We start from the raw sequence: 17,183 nt of genomic DNA, 5'->3' as shown, positions 1-17,183 counted from the left end.
TCGGTTTATCTTCACATTATCCTCTATAAGTGGGTCACGTAATAAGAAAAAAGCTAAGACATCAAGAGCCATCTCCAATCTGAACTAAATCCTCCACACACTGCGGATTAGTCGTGTTATTTGGCAGTCTGGGCACTGCGGCTTGCATCATTCGCAGAGGCAAAATTGCGACTAGTCAGATCATACTTCACGCCTCCAGGCAGCTACTCTACTGTCATGTTTCTGTGTTGATTGGTCCATCAAAGACATGCAGCTTTGTGGTGGAGTAAGCCATGCAGCTTTGGGGTGGCGTAAGCCAAAGGCTTTCTGCGAGATACCCAACTGCGGATATCTGTGTGGTGTTTCCTAGGCAATGAAACAGTTGGGTCTGCATTCACAGAGCAGCAATTCCTGTAACCTGTGAAACCTATGTCACTGACGAGGTGTGGCTGTCCTGTTGGTTACCTTTTTGCAGCCACTGTTCTTACGCCATTCCTCTTAGACACACTGGATAGTCCGCATTGACTCAGCAACAAATCTGGCATATTCATCCGCGGTTTGGTCATGGACACATCGGAACATAATTGTTACTTTCTGCCATTCATCAAGTAGAATTTTTTATTTTGCTGTTTCTATACAAGCAACTGGCACATACCATTTCACTGCCATGAATTTGTGTCTACGGAGTAGGGTCACACGACCGTGTGGTGCTGGATATATGTTTACTGCGCTCGAAAGCTGGAAGCTACCTATGCGTTCCTCTAAAAAGGCGACTAATATTTTGTCAGATGACCTTTATTAAAAGTAACTGCTCTAAGCTGAGCACTTTACGTGGTATTGAGGGCACATTAACAAAACTGGTGATCAACAGTTTAAGTACGAAGTATCATTTGGAGGAGACGGCCGCTGTGGCCGAGCGGTTCTAGGCGCTTCAGTCCTGGACCGCGCTGCTGTTAAAGTTGCAGGTTAGAATCCTGCCTTGGGCATGGATGTGTGTGATGTCCTTAGGTTAGTTATGTTTAAGTAGTTCTAAGTCTAGGGGACTGATGACCTCAGATGTTAAGTGCCATAGTGTTTAGAGCCATTTGAACCATCATCTGAAGGTGAAAATAAATATGGTACTTAAATATGATTTAAGACTGATTCGGAACACTTGCATCCAAAACCTGACAACGAAAAGGGAAGGAGAAATTAACTGCAAATTTCCACTCACATTAAGGAGTATTCGGTAATTACACAACGATACGGAATAAACATTACATAAAACGTTTCGCATTAGTGGAAGGTTACCAGCAACAGTATGCACATACAGTGTGATTCATCTTTTTCTTTTGAAAAAATCTTTCTGAACATTTTCAGCTTTTGAAAATTCACACGTCGCGTAAGTAGGAACTACTGATGAGCAATGCATCCTGGTGAACTTGTGCAAGGAAGAACGTTAGAAGGATAAGGATTTAACGTCCAACGGAGAGCAGGTTTATTTCAACTGGAGCACAAGCTTCACTGGGTACTAATACGGCCTTTGAGAGTGTTGAACCCATCGTAATAACAGCGTATGTATGGATATGTTTGGTTCTCTTTGAAAATTGCAGCAGTATCAACAGTCCCAACACTACAATGGTTGGAACAAGCCACTGTAAAGGAGGATTCATTTAGTCACGGGATAGGTCCACCCAGCCGACTGTATTTATTTTGTAAGTGCCACAGGCTTGATTTGTTGCCTGTTTTTTTAAGCACGGGGGCACAAAACAAGCCATGATGTTTTCGATGAAACCATGTCCGATTGGCCTCACGTGATCTGCAGATATCTAAATTCTCATCGTCGATCCACTTTTTAGAAGTTAAAGAACTCTAAACAGGACCCATCTGCACTCATGGCACTGTTGGGTGGGATATCCAGACATAGGTTCACGTGTTTAACCAGAAACATCTCTCAGTACACAGGCAACTTCCCAACACAAGAGTTGGCCTCTAGTGGAACGTCTGTTGAGTTCACGTGATGGTGAGTGAAATGGCGCAATTTTTCGCGACCCGTCCGCTGCTTGCGTCCAATATGTCGTCATTAAGAAACTTACACGAATTTGTTACGGAAAGCGGGCATGGCTGGAGATTCTGCAGTAATACATAGTCTCTTTATGGCTACTGAGAGAAATGAAAAACCTTAATTGGTAAGAACAAATTGAGATATGTACTCATGACCGTAAACATAAATTGTGTTTAAGTGCGGGTGAAACGTACTCATCGACCAAAGAGCTACTCTGAACACAACACTGACGAAGTGCAGATCCATTGGCGGATGACTTGTGGTCAGTTATTTAGTTTTTTGGTAAAATGGGATTTCTACCGAAAATTCTCTATGGTACCTACAAAGTAAGATCTTTAATAAACATCTGAAAACACTATCATATTTTATTTCCACGGGTAGATCGTAGTTGTTTTATAGCTGTATATTTAATACCTTTTCATGCCCAAGTTAGATTCATTAACTAGTTCACGTCACAATCACAGTGGGCAAGGGAACTGTCTTCCGTATTCGAAGTCTTGTCCTCCTCCATACAGCTTTCTTGAAGCCAAGTTACTTGAAACTACTAGAATTGGCTGTGAGGGCAACTTTAGCACCAAGATGTATAATCTTATGACCCAACTGGTACTAGACCAATTGCAGCTATCTTTCTTTCGCAGCTATGACAGGAGGTAGGCATTATGCATTCAGAACAACAGGTCAAGTACTGAAATGGATGATTGCAATGGTTGTAGATAGCAGTTACTAAGATGGTGGTTATGTAACGTTAACAAAGAATTATTCATTACCTACAGCTTATAGTTTAACGACACAGAAAATCAAAAACGTGCAGTGAAGTATAGGTCTTTGTGTAAAAACTGTTGTCTTTTAGTCTTTGCTCTGAGAGCATGAATTTTGATTAGAACCACAATTAAAAAAAGAACCCAGTGAACTTTGCTTTGTTACTATAGCAAACATATAAATTTGTATGTGTCAGTGGCTAATGATTACGTTTTCTGATGGACTCACAGTAGGCAATTTGATTGCTTTCTTTCGAAACTGGATCTTGTTTTCGACGAAACGCTACAGGACTTCGGTGCAACAATATAGTTAGCGTTCCAGTTGCTTTGTAGCTTCACCCAAGGCCTAGTAATACATAAACTTCTCGGGTTGGATCGCAGGTTGGTAGCAAAATTCGTCTGTTCTCATGGCGAGTTCAACTTCCACCAACGACGAGGATTTCGTAACAAATGGAGCACAAGTTCCGAATGGGGAAAGATAGGAACTGAACTGGGCTGTGCCCTTTCGTACGAGCGATCCTGGTATATGCATATGCGATTTAGGGGAAAAAATCCTGAATTTGGACGGTCGAACGCAGATTTGAACCACCGTCCTCCCGAATACGATACCAGCGTGTTAACTACTGCGTTATCTTGCTGGTGTGATTTTCAGATTTGTGCGGAAACGCCGGGATGACCATCACTCTTGCACGCTCAGACCTCGTTTAAGAATGCAAGAATGGAAACGTTTACCATGATACTTTCAGCAGGGCAGTACAGGTTATTGTGCTGTCGCGGTTCAGTCAACAATTGCTGTAGTGGTAGCTGCAACGGAAGACCTGCAGAGCCACTCACGATTCAACGTGCAAGGGCGTCTCGTGTTGCTAAAAGAGTCATTGCATTTCCTCTCTACAATCCCATATGCATAATCGCCGCTTCCCTATAGTGATGACCAACGGCATTCGCTACTACTTCATTTGGCTTGGAACATAACACAATAGCTTGTATATACCTTCATTCGTGAAATTTGTTGATAAATATCTCCGTATGCGCAATCCGAAATGTGAGCGCTTCACCGGTGGGTAATTTCAAGCTTGAAAAATATCTGTTGTTGCTCGAAACGTACGCGGGTAGGTACTTCAGCTACTTCGAGTTTATGTGGTTGGGCGGAAAAAAATTGGCCGCAGATTCGCTCAGGGAATCATTGAAGCATTCTCCCAGAGATTTCAAACCATATCCTGCCAATCACTCAGAAGAAACTTCATGGACGGCAACTTCTAAGCAATTCCAACAGAAACCTCCTGAGGACCTTAACTTCCCATCTTTTTACGTTATACACAAATTAACAAACAGCATGTAGCTCTAGGTCCACTCCGTAACCAGAACGAAATTATATGAAAGGCAAACGTCACGAGTTAAAGTTGAAGGCGACATACTCGCAATCACGCGAAGGTACTAAGTACACTACACAGCGGACGTTTGTCTTGCTCAAGTTTGGAGGTTAACAGCTGTGCTCTAATAATCTTCGTGAAATTTTGTTTTGAAGTCTCCTGTAATTGTTCCGCGTTTCCAAGTCAACAGGAGTGGCTGCACTACTAACAACTAATTCTACTTTCCGCTCTAAGGTTTCGTTTCGTAACCTCTAAATGGCGTACCTACTGATCACATCCGTCTGATTCTCACTTATTGAAATATGGAAACAACCGTTATTACCCCATACCTGAAAATTTTAGCGCTGCTGATATAACTTGTGCAACAATGCAGAAACAAATTGCAATTTTTGTGGGGGCCTGATGTTGCTTTGCAACCGTTTCTTGGTTACCTTGTAGCGGCTTTAGTTCACAGTACGAATTTTCCCCTAAAAAAAAATCATGATTTATCATTCACACAGCTGTAAGTCAGTATTTTTTTATTATAACACTGGGACCGTCTTCCAATATCTGCATACAAACGAGTACGACTAATTAAGAAAGCCCAAAACCACAGATTCAGTTTTCTATCCAGTACGGTAGTCAGCTTTTTTACGTAACGGGCATGTTAGGAGGCATTGACCCCCTTTAGCAGTTACCCTTGTGTTTAGTTCATAGGAGGCCTGATAGTCTTATGCCATTATAGTAATTTTTCCATTAATTACTGCTTTAATTGTACAATGCAAGATAAAAAATGCCTTCTATTTAAAAAATTTAATAAGGGTCACAACAGCAGAATCAGTGCAGTTCACAACTTTTACGCTCCTCTAAACAACATTAACGTTCAACAGTCACCATGCATTTGTGCACACTTGTGCCGCGGTTGAACCCAGGCATGAAAACCATCGCTGTAGAATCTGGGTTTTGTTTCTGGACCCTCCATTTTAAACCAGTTTTAACCTCGTCCATAAAGATGTATGGGAGCATCGCAGGCAGACTACGCAGCGGCTGGCAGGCACATGTCGCAGATGCCAATCGAGGACGTGCCATGACAACGCGTTCTAGTTCACAATCAAAGGCGAAAGTTGTGTTTTTGAAATCTTGGGTCAAGAACCGGAACCCTGCATTTTTTCCAAACTGGTTCAGATTCTTGGATTCGACGATGGCGCAAATGTGTACAAAAGCAGGGCGACTTTGTTGAGCAATGGTGGTGTGTGTATAGCACAGTTCACATTATTACAGGTACTAATTCCGCTGTTATACGTATCATATATTTCCCTATGACCCACGACCCCTTGAGCCACCCTTGTATATGCAGATATCAAGAGGTCAGTCCGGTATATGACAAATCTATAGTTCCTGTGGTAATGGAATTAGATAATTAAACTCACATGTTCGTGTCTAATCTTGAACATCAGTAACTATATTAGGTTTCCATGGAAAGGAATATTAGGTTGCCACGGAAAGGACCATCAGATAAATTGGCGCAGTCAGCACTACTTCATTTACAAAAAAATTGAATCCCATTTTTCACACAACTTAACACTTGTTGATTATTCGTATTTTAAGCCGACGTGTATGATAGAATCTTAGCCCTGTTTGATACGGTCTTTAGCCGAAAGACCAGTTTGATTCAGTTCTTTATGCTAGTTTACAAAGAAATAATAACTTTATCTTCACTGACATTTCTGATTGGCGAATGCATGTACTCCCACATATCTTATTGGTCACAAGACTGTCAATTTTTTCAAACACTCTACAAACGTCTGCGCTACTTCAGTCGAGTACTTTGCTAATTAAATTCAGCACCACCAAAGACTTTTTTTTTAGTAAAACTTGTTCAGCAATATTTCTAGTCAGTACAGAAAATTCCATAGCAAACGAAACCACTGGGCTCACAGGCAAAAGCTGGAAAATAAATCAATAGCCACGATGCTGATTATCGAATGTCCAGCACACACTTCGATTCATTGGCCGACCGACAAATTTGTACTTGTGAAGGATTGTTCTTAAAGCCGACAGCCCCCCCCCCCCACACACACAAATGTGTAACTTCGCAAATTGTTGAGTGTTTCGCATTCTCGCACCAACCGCCGGCGGAATTCGTTGCTGCCTGTGCGCGAGAAAAAAAACCTTTCAGTGCTAGGCCGGACAAGCTTACATTTTTCTGGAAAATGTTTGAAACCACAGCTGTTTTGAGAGGCACGCCGTACGAGGAACGTAGCAGTAGCAATGACGTTGCCTATTTCAGTTTTATCACTTCGCATGGCAACTAACAGATATCGCCACGTTATTAGATGTGTAAGGCCTCCGAATAGCATTTATAGTACATGTCTACTTTTAGAAATCTTAGTTATCCCACTTCTTTCAATAATAAACTAGATTAATTTCTTCCCCTGAAGAAGTCATTTCTCTGTCCGTAGTTCTCTCTCACATTTCGCTGGTTTTGCCAATTCTGAAACAGCCAAGAAGACTAATTCTGCGTCTCTGTAATTAAAAGTGACAACTCGAGAAACGACCTCAGCTACTGTAAAATGACGAACAATCGCGAAGCTCTATGGGGCAAAAGGGACTGAACTTCTTGACAACTACAGCGATGCTGCACTCCAAGTGGCTGAAGAATCAACTGCGAAATCACTAATTTTTAATGCTGTTACTTCCGTATTCCCCATTTACTAAACTGGTGGTCAAACGTAACCGAAGTATTACCTCTTAGCTAATGTTCACATATAATAACATGAGTGCAATGTTATATTGTTCACAGTAGCCGAGTCGAATGATTAGAAATGAACAGTGGAACCAAGCATGCTACATACTTTCTGATGTGTTCAGATTGTAGTTCGCTTCGCGAGTTTCTTTAGGCATTTCAGATTCATTTTTAAGAGATTCAAAAACAGCCAAGATTTTTACATTCTTGCGCATTAATCGCTATTTAGTCGAAACAAGGGCATTCTGAACTTCTTGTTGCTTCGTCTTGCGCGTAACTTTTTCTTTTTATACCGCGTTCGTCTATTCTGTTCCCCAGACACCAAAAAGGACATATCCCCTTTTCGATTCTTTACCGGCTGTACATTTAGTCCTTCAGCATACCCACATGTGTACAATTTATCTTAGCCTACAGCTAGCACAGGCTCCGTTGCATTTAGCACAAAACTAATTCCTCTCCACTTTCGGCTACCATTGCTGCATTATAAATGAATTCTGCCCTTCACTAACAATAAGTCCTTTCCTCATTCCCTTTTCAATGAACAAATAATCAGTTTTGTCATCGAATTTGCCTAGCAACTTCGCTGGTTTCGACTTCTTATACAAATGTGTCTACATACCGGTTACATTAATTTGTATATTTTCTTCGAAGAAAATATACAAATTAATGTAACCGGTATGTACTGACACATTTGTATAAGAAGTCGGAACCAGGGAAGGTACATTTCGATTAACTGGGTTAATGGTTTTAAAATTTTTATTGTAACAAGGCAAACCCTTCTGAGAGTTTGCGACCAAAACTAATACTCTACGAATACTTTGAGAATGCATACATGGAGACTTAAGTGATCATGAACACGTAGTTCAATAGATTCCACACAGTTATGGAAGCGCAGAAATTATCAAGTGAAGGCTTCAGAAACCAATGTTGTCTCTTCTTGTTTCGGATGACAAGGTTGATGTGCTGCGGCATAAAACTTTGCGGTTGACCAGTTATGCTCAGTAACTTTCAAAGAACATACTATAAGGTGCGTCATAGTTTTACACTACGCGCGCCTACAGCAGTTAGTTCGAAACCGATGGTCTTTATACAGGAAGCGCATCAACTGCCTGCGCTGCGCTTTTTGTGAACATTAGGGGGGGACCGAGCCGATGCCTCGGCTCCACACACAAAGGGGTCTGCGGCGTTGCCATGTGACGCCAGGGAGAGACTTACCAGCGCGGTAGTCCAGATGCCAATGCAAGTTTCCTCTGTCTTTCGTGCCAGAATCGTCGAAATGTTTCCACGTATCACGAAATTAATCGTATCTGAAGGCAAAGGTTAAACAGCCAACCACCTATGTCTTACAACAGAAATTAAGGGATTCCTCCGTTGTCTTGTTAGCACGTTAGTAACTTAGCGAAGGGGTTTGCCTTCTAGTTTATTTATAGATAGTGGAAGTTATGGAGAAAGCAAACGAGGGACGAATCCTAAAAAGTGCTGTTCTATAATATTTGGAGGCCAGTGTTATCCGTGTTAATATTACTAGACAAACACTCGTTAAGTTTTGTGAATATCGGCATTAGGGTACCAAATGTTACTACAGTCTGTTACAAAGCAGAAAACTGACAAAGTTTAAAAACGAGAACGGCAAATCAAGGTCTGAAGTTCCGTTAACAACGCAACAGACTAAAAACACGACTCTCTGGGCAAGGAGGGTGCGCCCCGCGATTTTGGAACCATCTTTCCATTCTCCTCTAGCGATTTGCAAAAACTGTATAAAAACATCTGATTACAAAAATTCAAGTTGACAGCGAACTGTTAGTGCGGCGACGGTGACTTAGCTCCGAAAGATTTACGAAATTTAAGATTGCCTAAGCACTTAACATCTATTACGCCAAAGAACTAACATCTATCTACCAACACTCGCTCTGCTACATGAAGCGCAGACCTCAATTTCATTTTCATTAGCCATAATTTTGATTTACACTCAAGTCTCTTCCCTGATATTCGGTATGTATTTTCGCGTTTAGCTACATAACATGTGCAATACTGTACGAAATAATTAGAGAAAATAGACTGCTGTCATGCACGACTGGTGCTAGCCCTATCTTTTTAAGGGCAATGATGATGCCGCAAGTTGTAAAATGGATGCAAGTTTGCTTGATTGGTGTCAGTTGCTTTGGCACTACTGCGACAACATACAGTCTGTTTACAAACGCACTTCCAGACAGTACTTCACAGCACAAGTCATTGACCTCACAGCAACAGAACAAGTGAAAACGCAGTACGCTCTACCTAGATAATCGATTCATCGAAGGTCACGAGGTACACTCCCTTTTGTTTCTGCTACACAAGGCGCCAATCTCAAACGCGTTTTGTTTCAAACTGCGATATATACTGACGTCACGACACTTCAATTACTTCAGCCAAGCTGGCACAGCAATGCAGCAAGCGTTTAATACTTACGACACATGCATCTCGCTTTCAGAATGTCCAACAAAGCATACTCGGAAAAAAAAATAAGCAGTAAGTGTCTAATTATAGAGATGATATGCTAAATGAGTACTTAAATATTGCTGTACTTACATTCGTTGTCTGCTGATGCCATTTTGTCCGACGGTGGTGATTTGGTGCTGGAATCTGCTCCGGTCGGTAGCGGCTGCTCTGCGTCTGCGAGAGGAATGCTGCCGGCAGAAAGGATCGATTCATCGCTAGACCAGGCCAGCCGGCAGCCGTCGAGGGGGGGAGGTGCCCGCACTATACCTGCAATACGTCTAGCCTCTGCCTCCCTACAGTCCGCCCCCCCCCCTCCTACTTTCCGGCCCCTTCTCCAATTTACAGACCTGCAATGCTGCGTTAACACTTCACAATTTTGCAGGCAACAGCATGTGCAGTATTGCACAGTCATTGAATTTTTTTAAAAAAAATATCTGGGTGCAGTTTAATAAGCTACTGATAATGACGTGTAGCTTTTACAGCTCACACATTTCGTGGTTGTACAGAAAACTTTCACAGCCACCTACACAATAATCTACCACAGCTTCAATGCAAACAGTTGTGCTGTTACTTCCTACAGGTACATACCAACATAAACAAACTTAGTTTCTTTATACAGAAACAAAGTTTTTTTAACTAAAGAAATACAAAATTGCTGCAATTTCTAGCAACATCTATGAGAACATTCAAAAATTCTGACTTCTTAACATAGCATTTGAGAAGTTTCCCTGCTTAAACACTTTGAATCTATTCTCTTGCATTATTTTTGGACCTGCATCAACTAACCTGTATCATCGCAAAAAAGATGCTATGATGCTCCCTACATACTTCTGTTTCTTATTACCAAAAAAGACCATAATGTTAATCATATTACAGTATGATAACTGCCGAGGAATCACTGAAAATTTTGCATATGAAATTAAACACTAGTTCTGTAGCAATAATTATCCCCTGGGAATTAGCACATATTTCAACAATATCTCGAGTGTTCTATCAACATCAATACTGTACACTGGCAGTCCACAACATTTAACACAAACACAGTTTACCTGTTAGATTTATATACTGTAGGTAATGTATGGGAGGGTTTATCATGTACTGAAATTCGTTCAATGAACATACTTTAATTCATCACAGATGCCTAATGTTGCAGCACAGTTATTAAAATATCCACAAACTACTTCTTGCATGTTACTTTGCAATATGAAGTGACATAATGTATTATGTATGGAAATAATAAACAAAATAACTAATAACCAGCCGTACTGGGCATCTCGCAGAATATCTGGACAGTAAACTCTGAACAAAAACCCAAGCACAGGTAGACATAATAATGCTCGTTATCTTAATACGTACTGTAAGTCACATGCTAATTTTCCGCAAGGAAAGAAAACAGACTTGTCTGTAAACATTTTACTGTAAGGAAACATTTTTGGCTCTTCCATCCAATGGAAACGAACTGAAAGTCATAAATACAAACATTGCTACACGACTAGAAGGTACAGTACATATGCAATGACATTCGTTTTGTTTTTCACGCGTTAAGATATGAAAACAAAGACATACACCGCACATGTAATGTTTTAGTAATTAGCTCTATGAATGATTGCAACCAGTAATCATGCGTTCTGTTCCAAGTTACGGATTTTAACGAACGGCACCAAAACACACAAAAAATCCTCGTGTAACAAGTAACGTGGTTCTTCAAAGCAAGGAGAGTAGCACTGTCAACCAGAAAAGCTTTACAAGATTTACTACCATAAATTCAAGTCGATTAGTGTTACTTCAAATCGCGTAGCATAGTGAGTAAATGAATGTGAACATGTTACGATTATAAGAAATCATGAATGCGAAAGTTCAATGAGTTTTTACCCTCACGACTCTAAAGAAATTACGGAATCCAAGTAAATACCTAACACGATAAGCCATCTGTACTTGTAAGTCCCTTACGTTCATTAATTTATAAATGTTTCTTCGCATAAAAACTACGATGTAAACAAACTATGCTTAGCCAGGAGAAGACAAAAAGCAAGCACAGCGACAGATACAACACGTTACGGAAAGGCCTTGGTAATAACATTAAACTACTATACCTGACAGAACCCAAACAAAGTGCGAACGCCACAACAGCTTCTCACACAGTACTCGCCGCCACACTTCACACTCAGACCACTATCCTTCGCTTATATTGTCCACCATAGCTGCTCACCTACACTGAAGCCAAGGCACATCTCCATTGGCTAGTTCAAAACTCAAACCGCGCTCTCAGCTGTGATTGGCTGCAGCCCGCGTGGCAGCTTAACTGTCAAACCAGTTGCGTGTGCATTCCCACAGCTGGCCTAAGCAGGCTTAAACGCGTTTGAAAGAAAGGAATTCTATATATAATAAATGAATTGTATGATAAACCGTATCAACAACAAACATAACTCACTCTATGTAACCACACAGTGCGTATTTTATGCTTATTTCTCAGGGGCAGGGAGCAGAAATCTTCTCGTGTGAGACAGACATCGTTGATTTGTTCCATGCGCAATATTTAAACTGTCGGACAAATTAAAAATGACAGAATTCAAGTCAAATCTATTTTCAGCTCTTTCGTACTCACCAGTTGCGAGGCAATCACGAATGCAGCGAGCAACGTCCTGAATATCGTGTCTTCGCAACTGTACTCACTCGGAGCAGCAGCTGTTTATTTGTACATGCTGTTGCTAGGGCAATAAACAAAACAAGTTTGAAGTTAGGTGAATTACCTACTGCTTGAATATAATCGGCAGTTTCACGTTTTCTGGAATTTTGTTTATACGGCGAAATTACTTGACCACCTGTTTCCTTTCAGTTGTCACGAATAATCTCAGGCTGTTATCTGATATCCGATTTCCCAATATTTCTAAAGATTATATGATGACTACAAAGTACAGAGATCAATCAGCGCTTTGCTTATAGTGAATAACTTCCAGGAAGGCTGTTCGATACCTCATATAATACTGTACAATGTCGAATGCTCGCCAAAGCATCGATGAATTGATTTTATATATGCAATATACCTTACTTAACGTAAGGTATATCGACGCATCAAATGAGTTCGAACTTTAGTATTCGACTAATAAAAATCAATCTTTCGTGAAGCGATTGATATATGATATGTCACAAACTAGCAGCATTTGTGGCGTTGAGACATATCTTATGCCTTTTGTAGGCTTGGTATCTATGACAATTTCTTACCCATAAGAGGAGTAAACTTCTAACAATACACATTCTTATCGCTGTAAGTTACGGAAAGAACAAGTCTGATACCACAGATAAGGTATTTAAACAGTTTCCACTTTTTCGTAATTCATTTTAATTTCAGTCTTCTTTTCTCCCACACGCTTATAGTGAATGTTGTCCAACTACTGCAAGATTATATCGTACATGAAACGGAAAAGTAGAATGTCATGGGACATCCGGCTGTGACATTACGAAAAACAACTCGAGAGGGTAAACGGTGTAAGGTTCCGTTACTGTGTCATCGGTATTAACAAGCAGCAAACCGAACAGCATTTAGCTAGAACATGAAGATTGCTTACTCAACTGCTAAATGCAGTCCGAGGAGACCAACTATTTTCCACCGTGCTATTGTCCATTGTCAAGTTTTTAGCAGTAGTTAGATGGTTAGGTGTTCTGCGAATAGAAATACAGTCTTGATAGCGCAAACGCAACATGGTGTGATTAGTACCCTATACGCTGAAGTTCGCTAACCTTCTTTGTCATGCTGCTACTAGTTGAGGCGAAACGGAGGAAATTTATTTTATTTGGGTTAGTGTTTTATGTCCTCTCAGCACAGAGATCTCTATAAACGGCGTGCTAGCTCTTCCGGCAATAAAAAGGTACTATGGAAGGTATGCCCTATTTGCTTAGTAATTTCGGGAGACGTAACATTCAAAACTAGGTAGCTGGTGGACGCACAAGCCCGCTTCGTTCTCTTTAGGAGTGTACAGCATCAAAGCTATATTCCCCCGCTTGCTTTTCCAATCTTATCTGTAAGACAAGCCACACACATACAGGCTGAAATCAGGCGCTTTATCCACATACACTAGCACGTGCTACGGGCCACGCGTTGTGAGGGAAGCTGCAGCCAAACTCTACAGTTATTCCGAGAAAAATTAATAATAGATCTCTAACATAATATGTATTTTCGAAAGTTTGACGATTATATTTCTCGCTATGTCACTTCATTAAATCAGTTTCACGTATTACAAATTGACACACGAATTTTATATACGTATTCCATTGTGGTCTGCTGTTCATTATTACGAACTTGCAACATACCATTGTCGTCAGTTACTGTTAGCTTTCCAATGTTTTATTGTTTGCTGTATATTGTTCTTGGGACCTGGATAAACTGAAAGAACCAGAGGTTGTACAGAGTTTCAGGGAGAGCATAAGGGAACAATTGACAGGAATGGGGGAAAGAAATACAGTAGAAGAAGAATGGGTAGCTTCGAGGGATGAAGTAGTGAAGGCAGCAGAGGATCAAGTAGGTAAAAAGACGAGGGCTAGTAGAAATCCTTGGGTAACAGAAGAAATATTGAATTTAATTGATGAAAGGAGAAAATATAAAAATGCAGTAAATGAAGCAGGCAAAAAGGAATACAAACGTCTCAAAAATGAGATCGACAGGAAGTGCAAAATGGCTAAGCAGGGATGGCTAGAGGACAAATGTAAGGATGTAGAAGCTTATCTCACTAGGGGTAAGATATATACTGCCTACAGGAAAATTAAAGAGACCTTTGGATATAAGAGAACCACTTGTATGAACATCAAGAGCTCAGATGGAAACCCAGTTCTAAGCAAAGAAGGGAAAGCAGAAAGCTGGAAGGAGTATATAGAGGGTCTGTACAAGGGCGATGTACTTGAGGACAATATTATGGAAATGGAAGAGGATGTAGATCAAGACGAAATGGGAGATACGATACTGCGTGAAGAGTTTGACAGAGCACTGAAAGACCTGAGTCGAAACAAGGCCCCCGGAGTAGACAACATTCCATTGGAACTACTGATGGCCTTGGGAGAGCCAGTCCTGACAAAACTCTACCATCTGGTGAGCAAGATGTATGAGACAGGCGAAATACCCTCAGACTTCAAGAAGAATATAATAATTCCAATCCCAAAGAAAGCAGGTGTTGACAGATGTGAGAATTACCGAACAATCAGTTTAATAACCCACAGCTGCAAAATACTAACACGAATTATTTACAGACGAATGGAAAAACTAGTAGAAGCCGACCTTGGGGAAGATCAGTTTGGATTCCGTAGAAATACTGGAACACGTGAGGCAATACTGACCTTACGACTTATCTTAGAAGAAAGATTAAGGAAAGGCAAACCTACGTTTCTAGCATTTGTAGACTTAGAGAAAGCTTTTGACAATGTTGACTGGAATACTCTCTTTCAAATTCTAAAGGTGGCAGGGGTAAAATACAGGGAGCGAAAGGCTATTTACAATTTGTACAGAAACCAGATGGCAGTTATAAGAGTCGTGGGACATGAAATGGGAGCAGTGGTTGGGAAGGGAGTGAGACAGGGTTGTAGCCTCTCCCCGATGTTATTCAATCTGTATATTGAGCAAGCAGTAAAGGAAACAAAAGAAAAATTCGGAGTAGGTATTAACGTCCATGGAGAAGAAATAAAAACTTTGAGGTTCGCCGATGACATTGTAATTCTGTCAGAGACAGCAAAGGACTTGGAAGAGCAGTTGAACGGAATGGATGGTGTCTTGAAGGGAGGATATAAGATGAACATCAACAAAAGCAAAACGAGGATAATGGAATGTAGTCGAATTAAGTCGGGTGATGCTGAGGGTATTAGATCAGGAAATGAGACACTTAAAGTAATAAAGGAGTTTTGCTATTTGGGGAGCAAAATAACTGATGATGGTCGAAGTATAGAGGATATAAAATGCAGACTGGCAATGGCAAGGAAAGCGTTTCTGAAGAAGAGAAATTTGTTAACATCAGGTATAGATTTAAGTGTCAGGAAGTCATTTCTGAAAGTATTTGTATGGAGTGTAGCCATGTATGGAAGTGAAACGTGGACGGTAAGAGAATAGAAGCTTTCGAAATGTGGTGCTACAGAAGAATGCTGAAGATTAGATGGGTAGATCACATAACTAATGAGGAGGTACTGAATAGGATTGGGGAGAAGAGGAGTTTGTGGCACAACTTGACCAGAAGAAGGGATCGGTTGGTAGGACATGTTCTGAGGCATCAAGGGAACACCAATTTAGTATTGGAGGGCAGCGTGGAGGGTAAAAATCGTAGGGGGAGACCAAGAGATGAATACACTAAGCAGATTCAGAAGGATGTAGGTTGCAGTAGGTACTGGGAGATGAAGAAGCTTGCACAGGATAGAGTAGCATGGAGAGCTTCATCAAACCAGTCTCAGGACTGAAGACCATAACAACAACAACAACATTGTTCTTGTCCCCGTGAGCCACAGATTTTACCGAGGTGCGGAGGTTTGCCTGCCTCAACGATTATGATTCGAGATGGGCAGAAACTAAAACTTTCGGGGAATCGAGAACCAAAAAGAATCGAATACCCACTACATTTTTTTGTAGAAATCCATTCGAATACTTGCTCGCTTTTATACAGTTGAAAGAAGGATGTATATCTTTGGATTGTGCACTACGGTAATATAAAAATTGCGAAATGCACTGTCAGTTATATACAGTACAGTGCAGCTATTTTCCTGTATCACTCTGTGCCGACAAACTAAAGGTAATATTTGCGGTATTAGTCGACAAGTTGAAGATGGTATCCGAGAAATTCGGATGGAAAATGTTTCTATTTAACAAACGTTATTATTCACCTATATTTGTATGTGTAATGGGAAGATGGATAATGCCTTATAATCAGATTGCGCGCCTATGGAGTATCGTCTCATTTGTACGGCTGGATTCGTGATTTCCTGTCAGAATGGTCACAGTTCGCAGTACTCGACGGACACTCATTGAGTAAAACAGAAGTGATGTGTGGCGTTCCCAAAGAAAGTGTTATAGGCCGTCTGCTGTTCCTGTTTGAATAAACGATCTAGGAGACTATTTGAGTAATCCTGTTTGCAGATGATGCTGTCATTTACCATCTAGTTAAGTCATCAATAGATCGAAACCAATTGCAAAATGACTTAGACACGATGTCTGTTGGGTGCGAAAAGTGACTATAGTCTCTGAACAAGGAAAACTTTCAGATTGCCCACAGGAGAATTAAAAGAAATCTGTTAAATTTCGGTTACGTGATAGATCACAAAAAATTTAAAGGCTGTCGATCCAATTAATGGTCTAGGGACTACAATTACGAACAACTTAAACTGGAACGATCACAGATAATGCTATGGGGAAGGCAGACCAAAGACTGCGTTTTATTGGTAAAACCATGGAGGTATAAGGAGGGGAGATGGCACTATGGCCGTCTGCTGTACGTCTGTTTGAAGCCGGTGGGCCGCCATGTTTGATTGGTCAAAACAGTGACAGAGCTCTTGTTAGAATTGCGTATTCTTCATATTTAACGTTATGTCTGCGAAATAATTTCAGATGATGAGTGTTACAATGTTTACATGCATAACACAACGTCAGAATAGCTTTTTCAGGTGTTTTCGTTTTGTTTTTAATGCGTTTTTGCCCCAGCAATACAACTGATTTGGTCTCGTTAACTTAAGTGTTTCTTTTGGATACGAACTTCGAATGATGAAAAATAACAGTGTACAAAGCTCTTTTCAAACTCAAATCACCTTTTACTGTATTTGTGTCGATGTAAACTGAAAGCAGAACCCAAAAGCTATGCTAGTTTACA

At 40.7% G+C, this 17,183-nt stretch overlaps 1 protein-coding gene across 1 annotated transcript in view; it reads right to left on the bottom strand.

The window, feature by feature from the left end:
* The window catches only part of LOC126262243 (golgin subfamily A member 6-like protein 2), a 42,030-nt gene extending 30,447 nt beyond the window's left edge, over positions 1-11,583 (bottom strand). The window contains exons 1-2 of the mRNA XM_049958720.1: positions 11,448-11,583; positions 9,445-9,542 (exon numbers count right to left, since the gene is read on the bottom strand). Coding sequence (XP_049814677.1) covers positions 9,445-9,466 — 22 coding nt within the window. The 5' untranslated portion in view covers positions 9,467-9,542; positions 11,448-11,583. The remainder of the gene's footprint in view (positions 1-9,444; positions 9,543-11,447) is intronic.
* Positions 11,584-17,183: the final 5,600 nt, after the last annotated feature.

Source organism: Schistocerca nitens, chromosome 6 (genome assembly GCF_023898315.1).
Source record: "Schistocerca nitens isolate TAMUIC-IGC-003100 chromosome 6, iqSchNite1.1, whole genome shotgun sequence".
Lineage (NCBI taxonomy): Eukaryota > Metazoa > Arthropoda > Insecta > Orthoptera > Acrididae > Schistocerca > Schistocerca nitens.
Note: the sequence above shows the minus strand (reverse complement) of the source record. Positions and strands in the feature narration are given on the sequence as shown.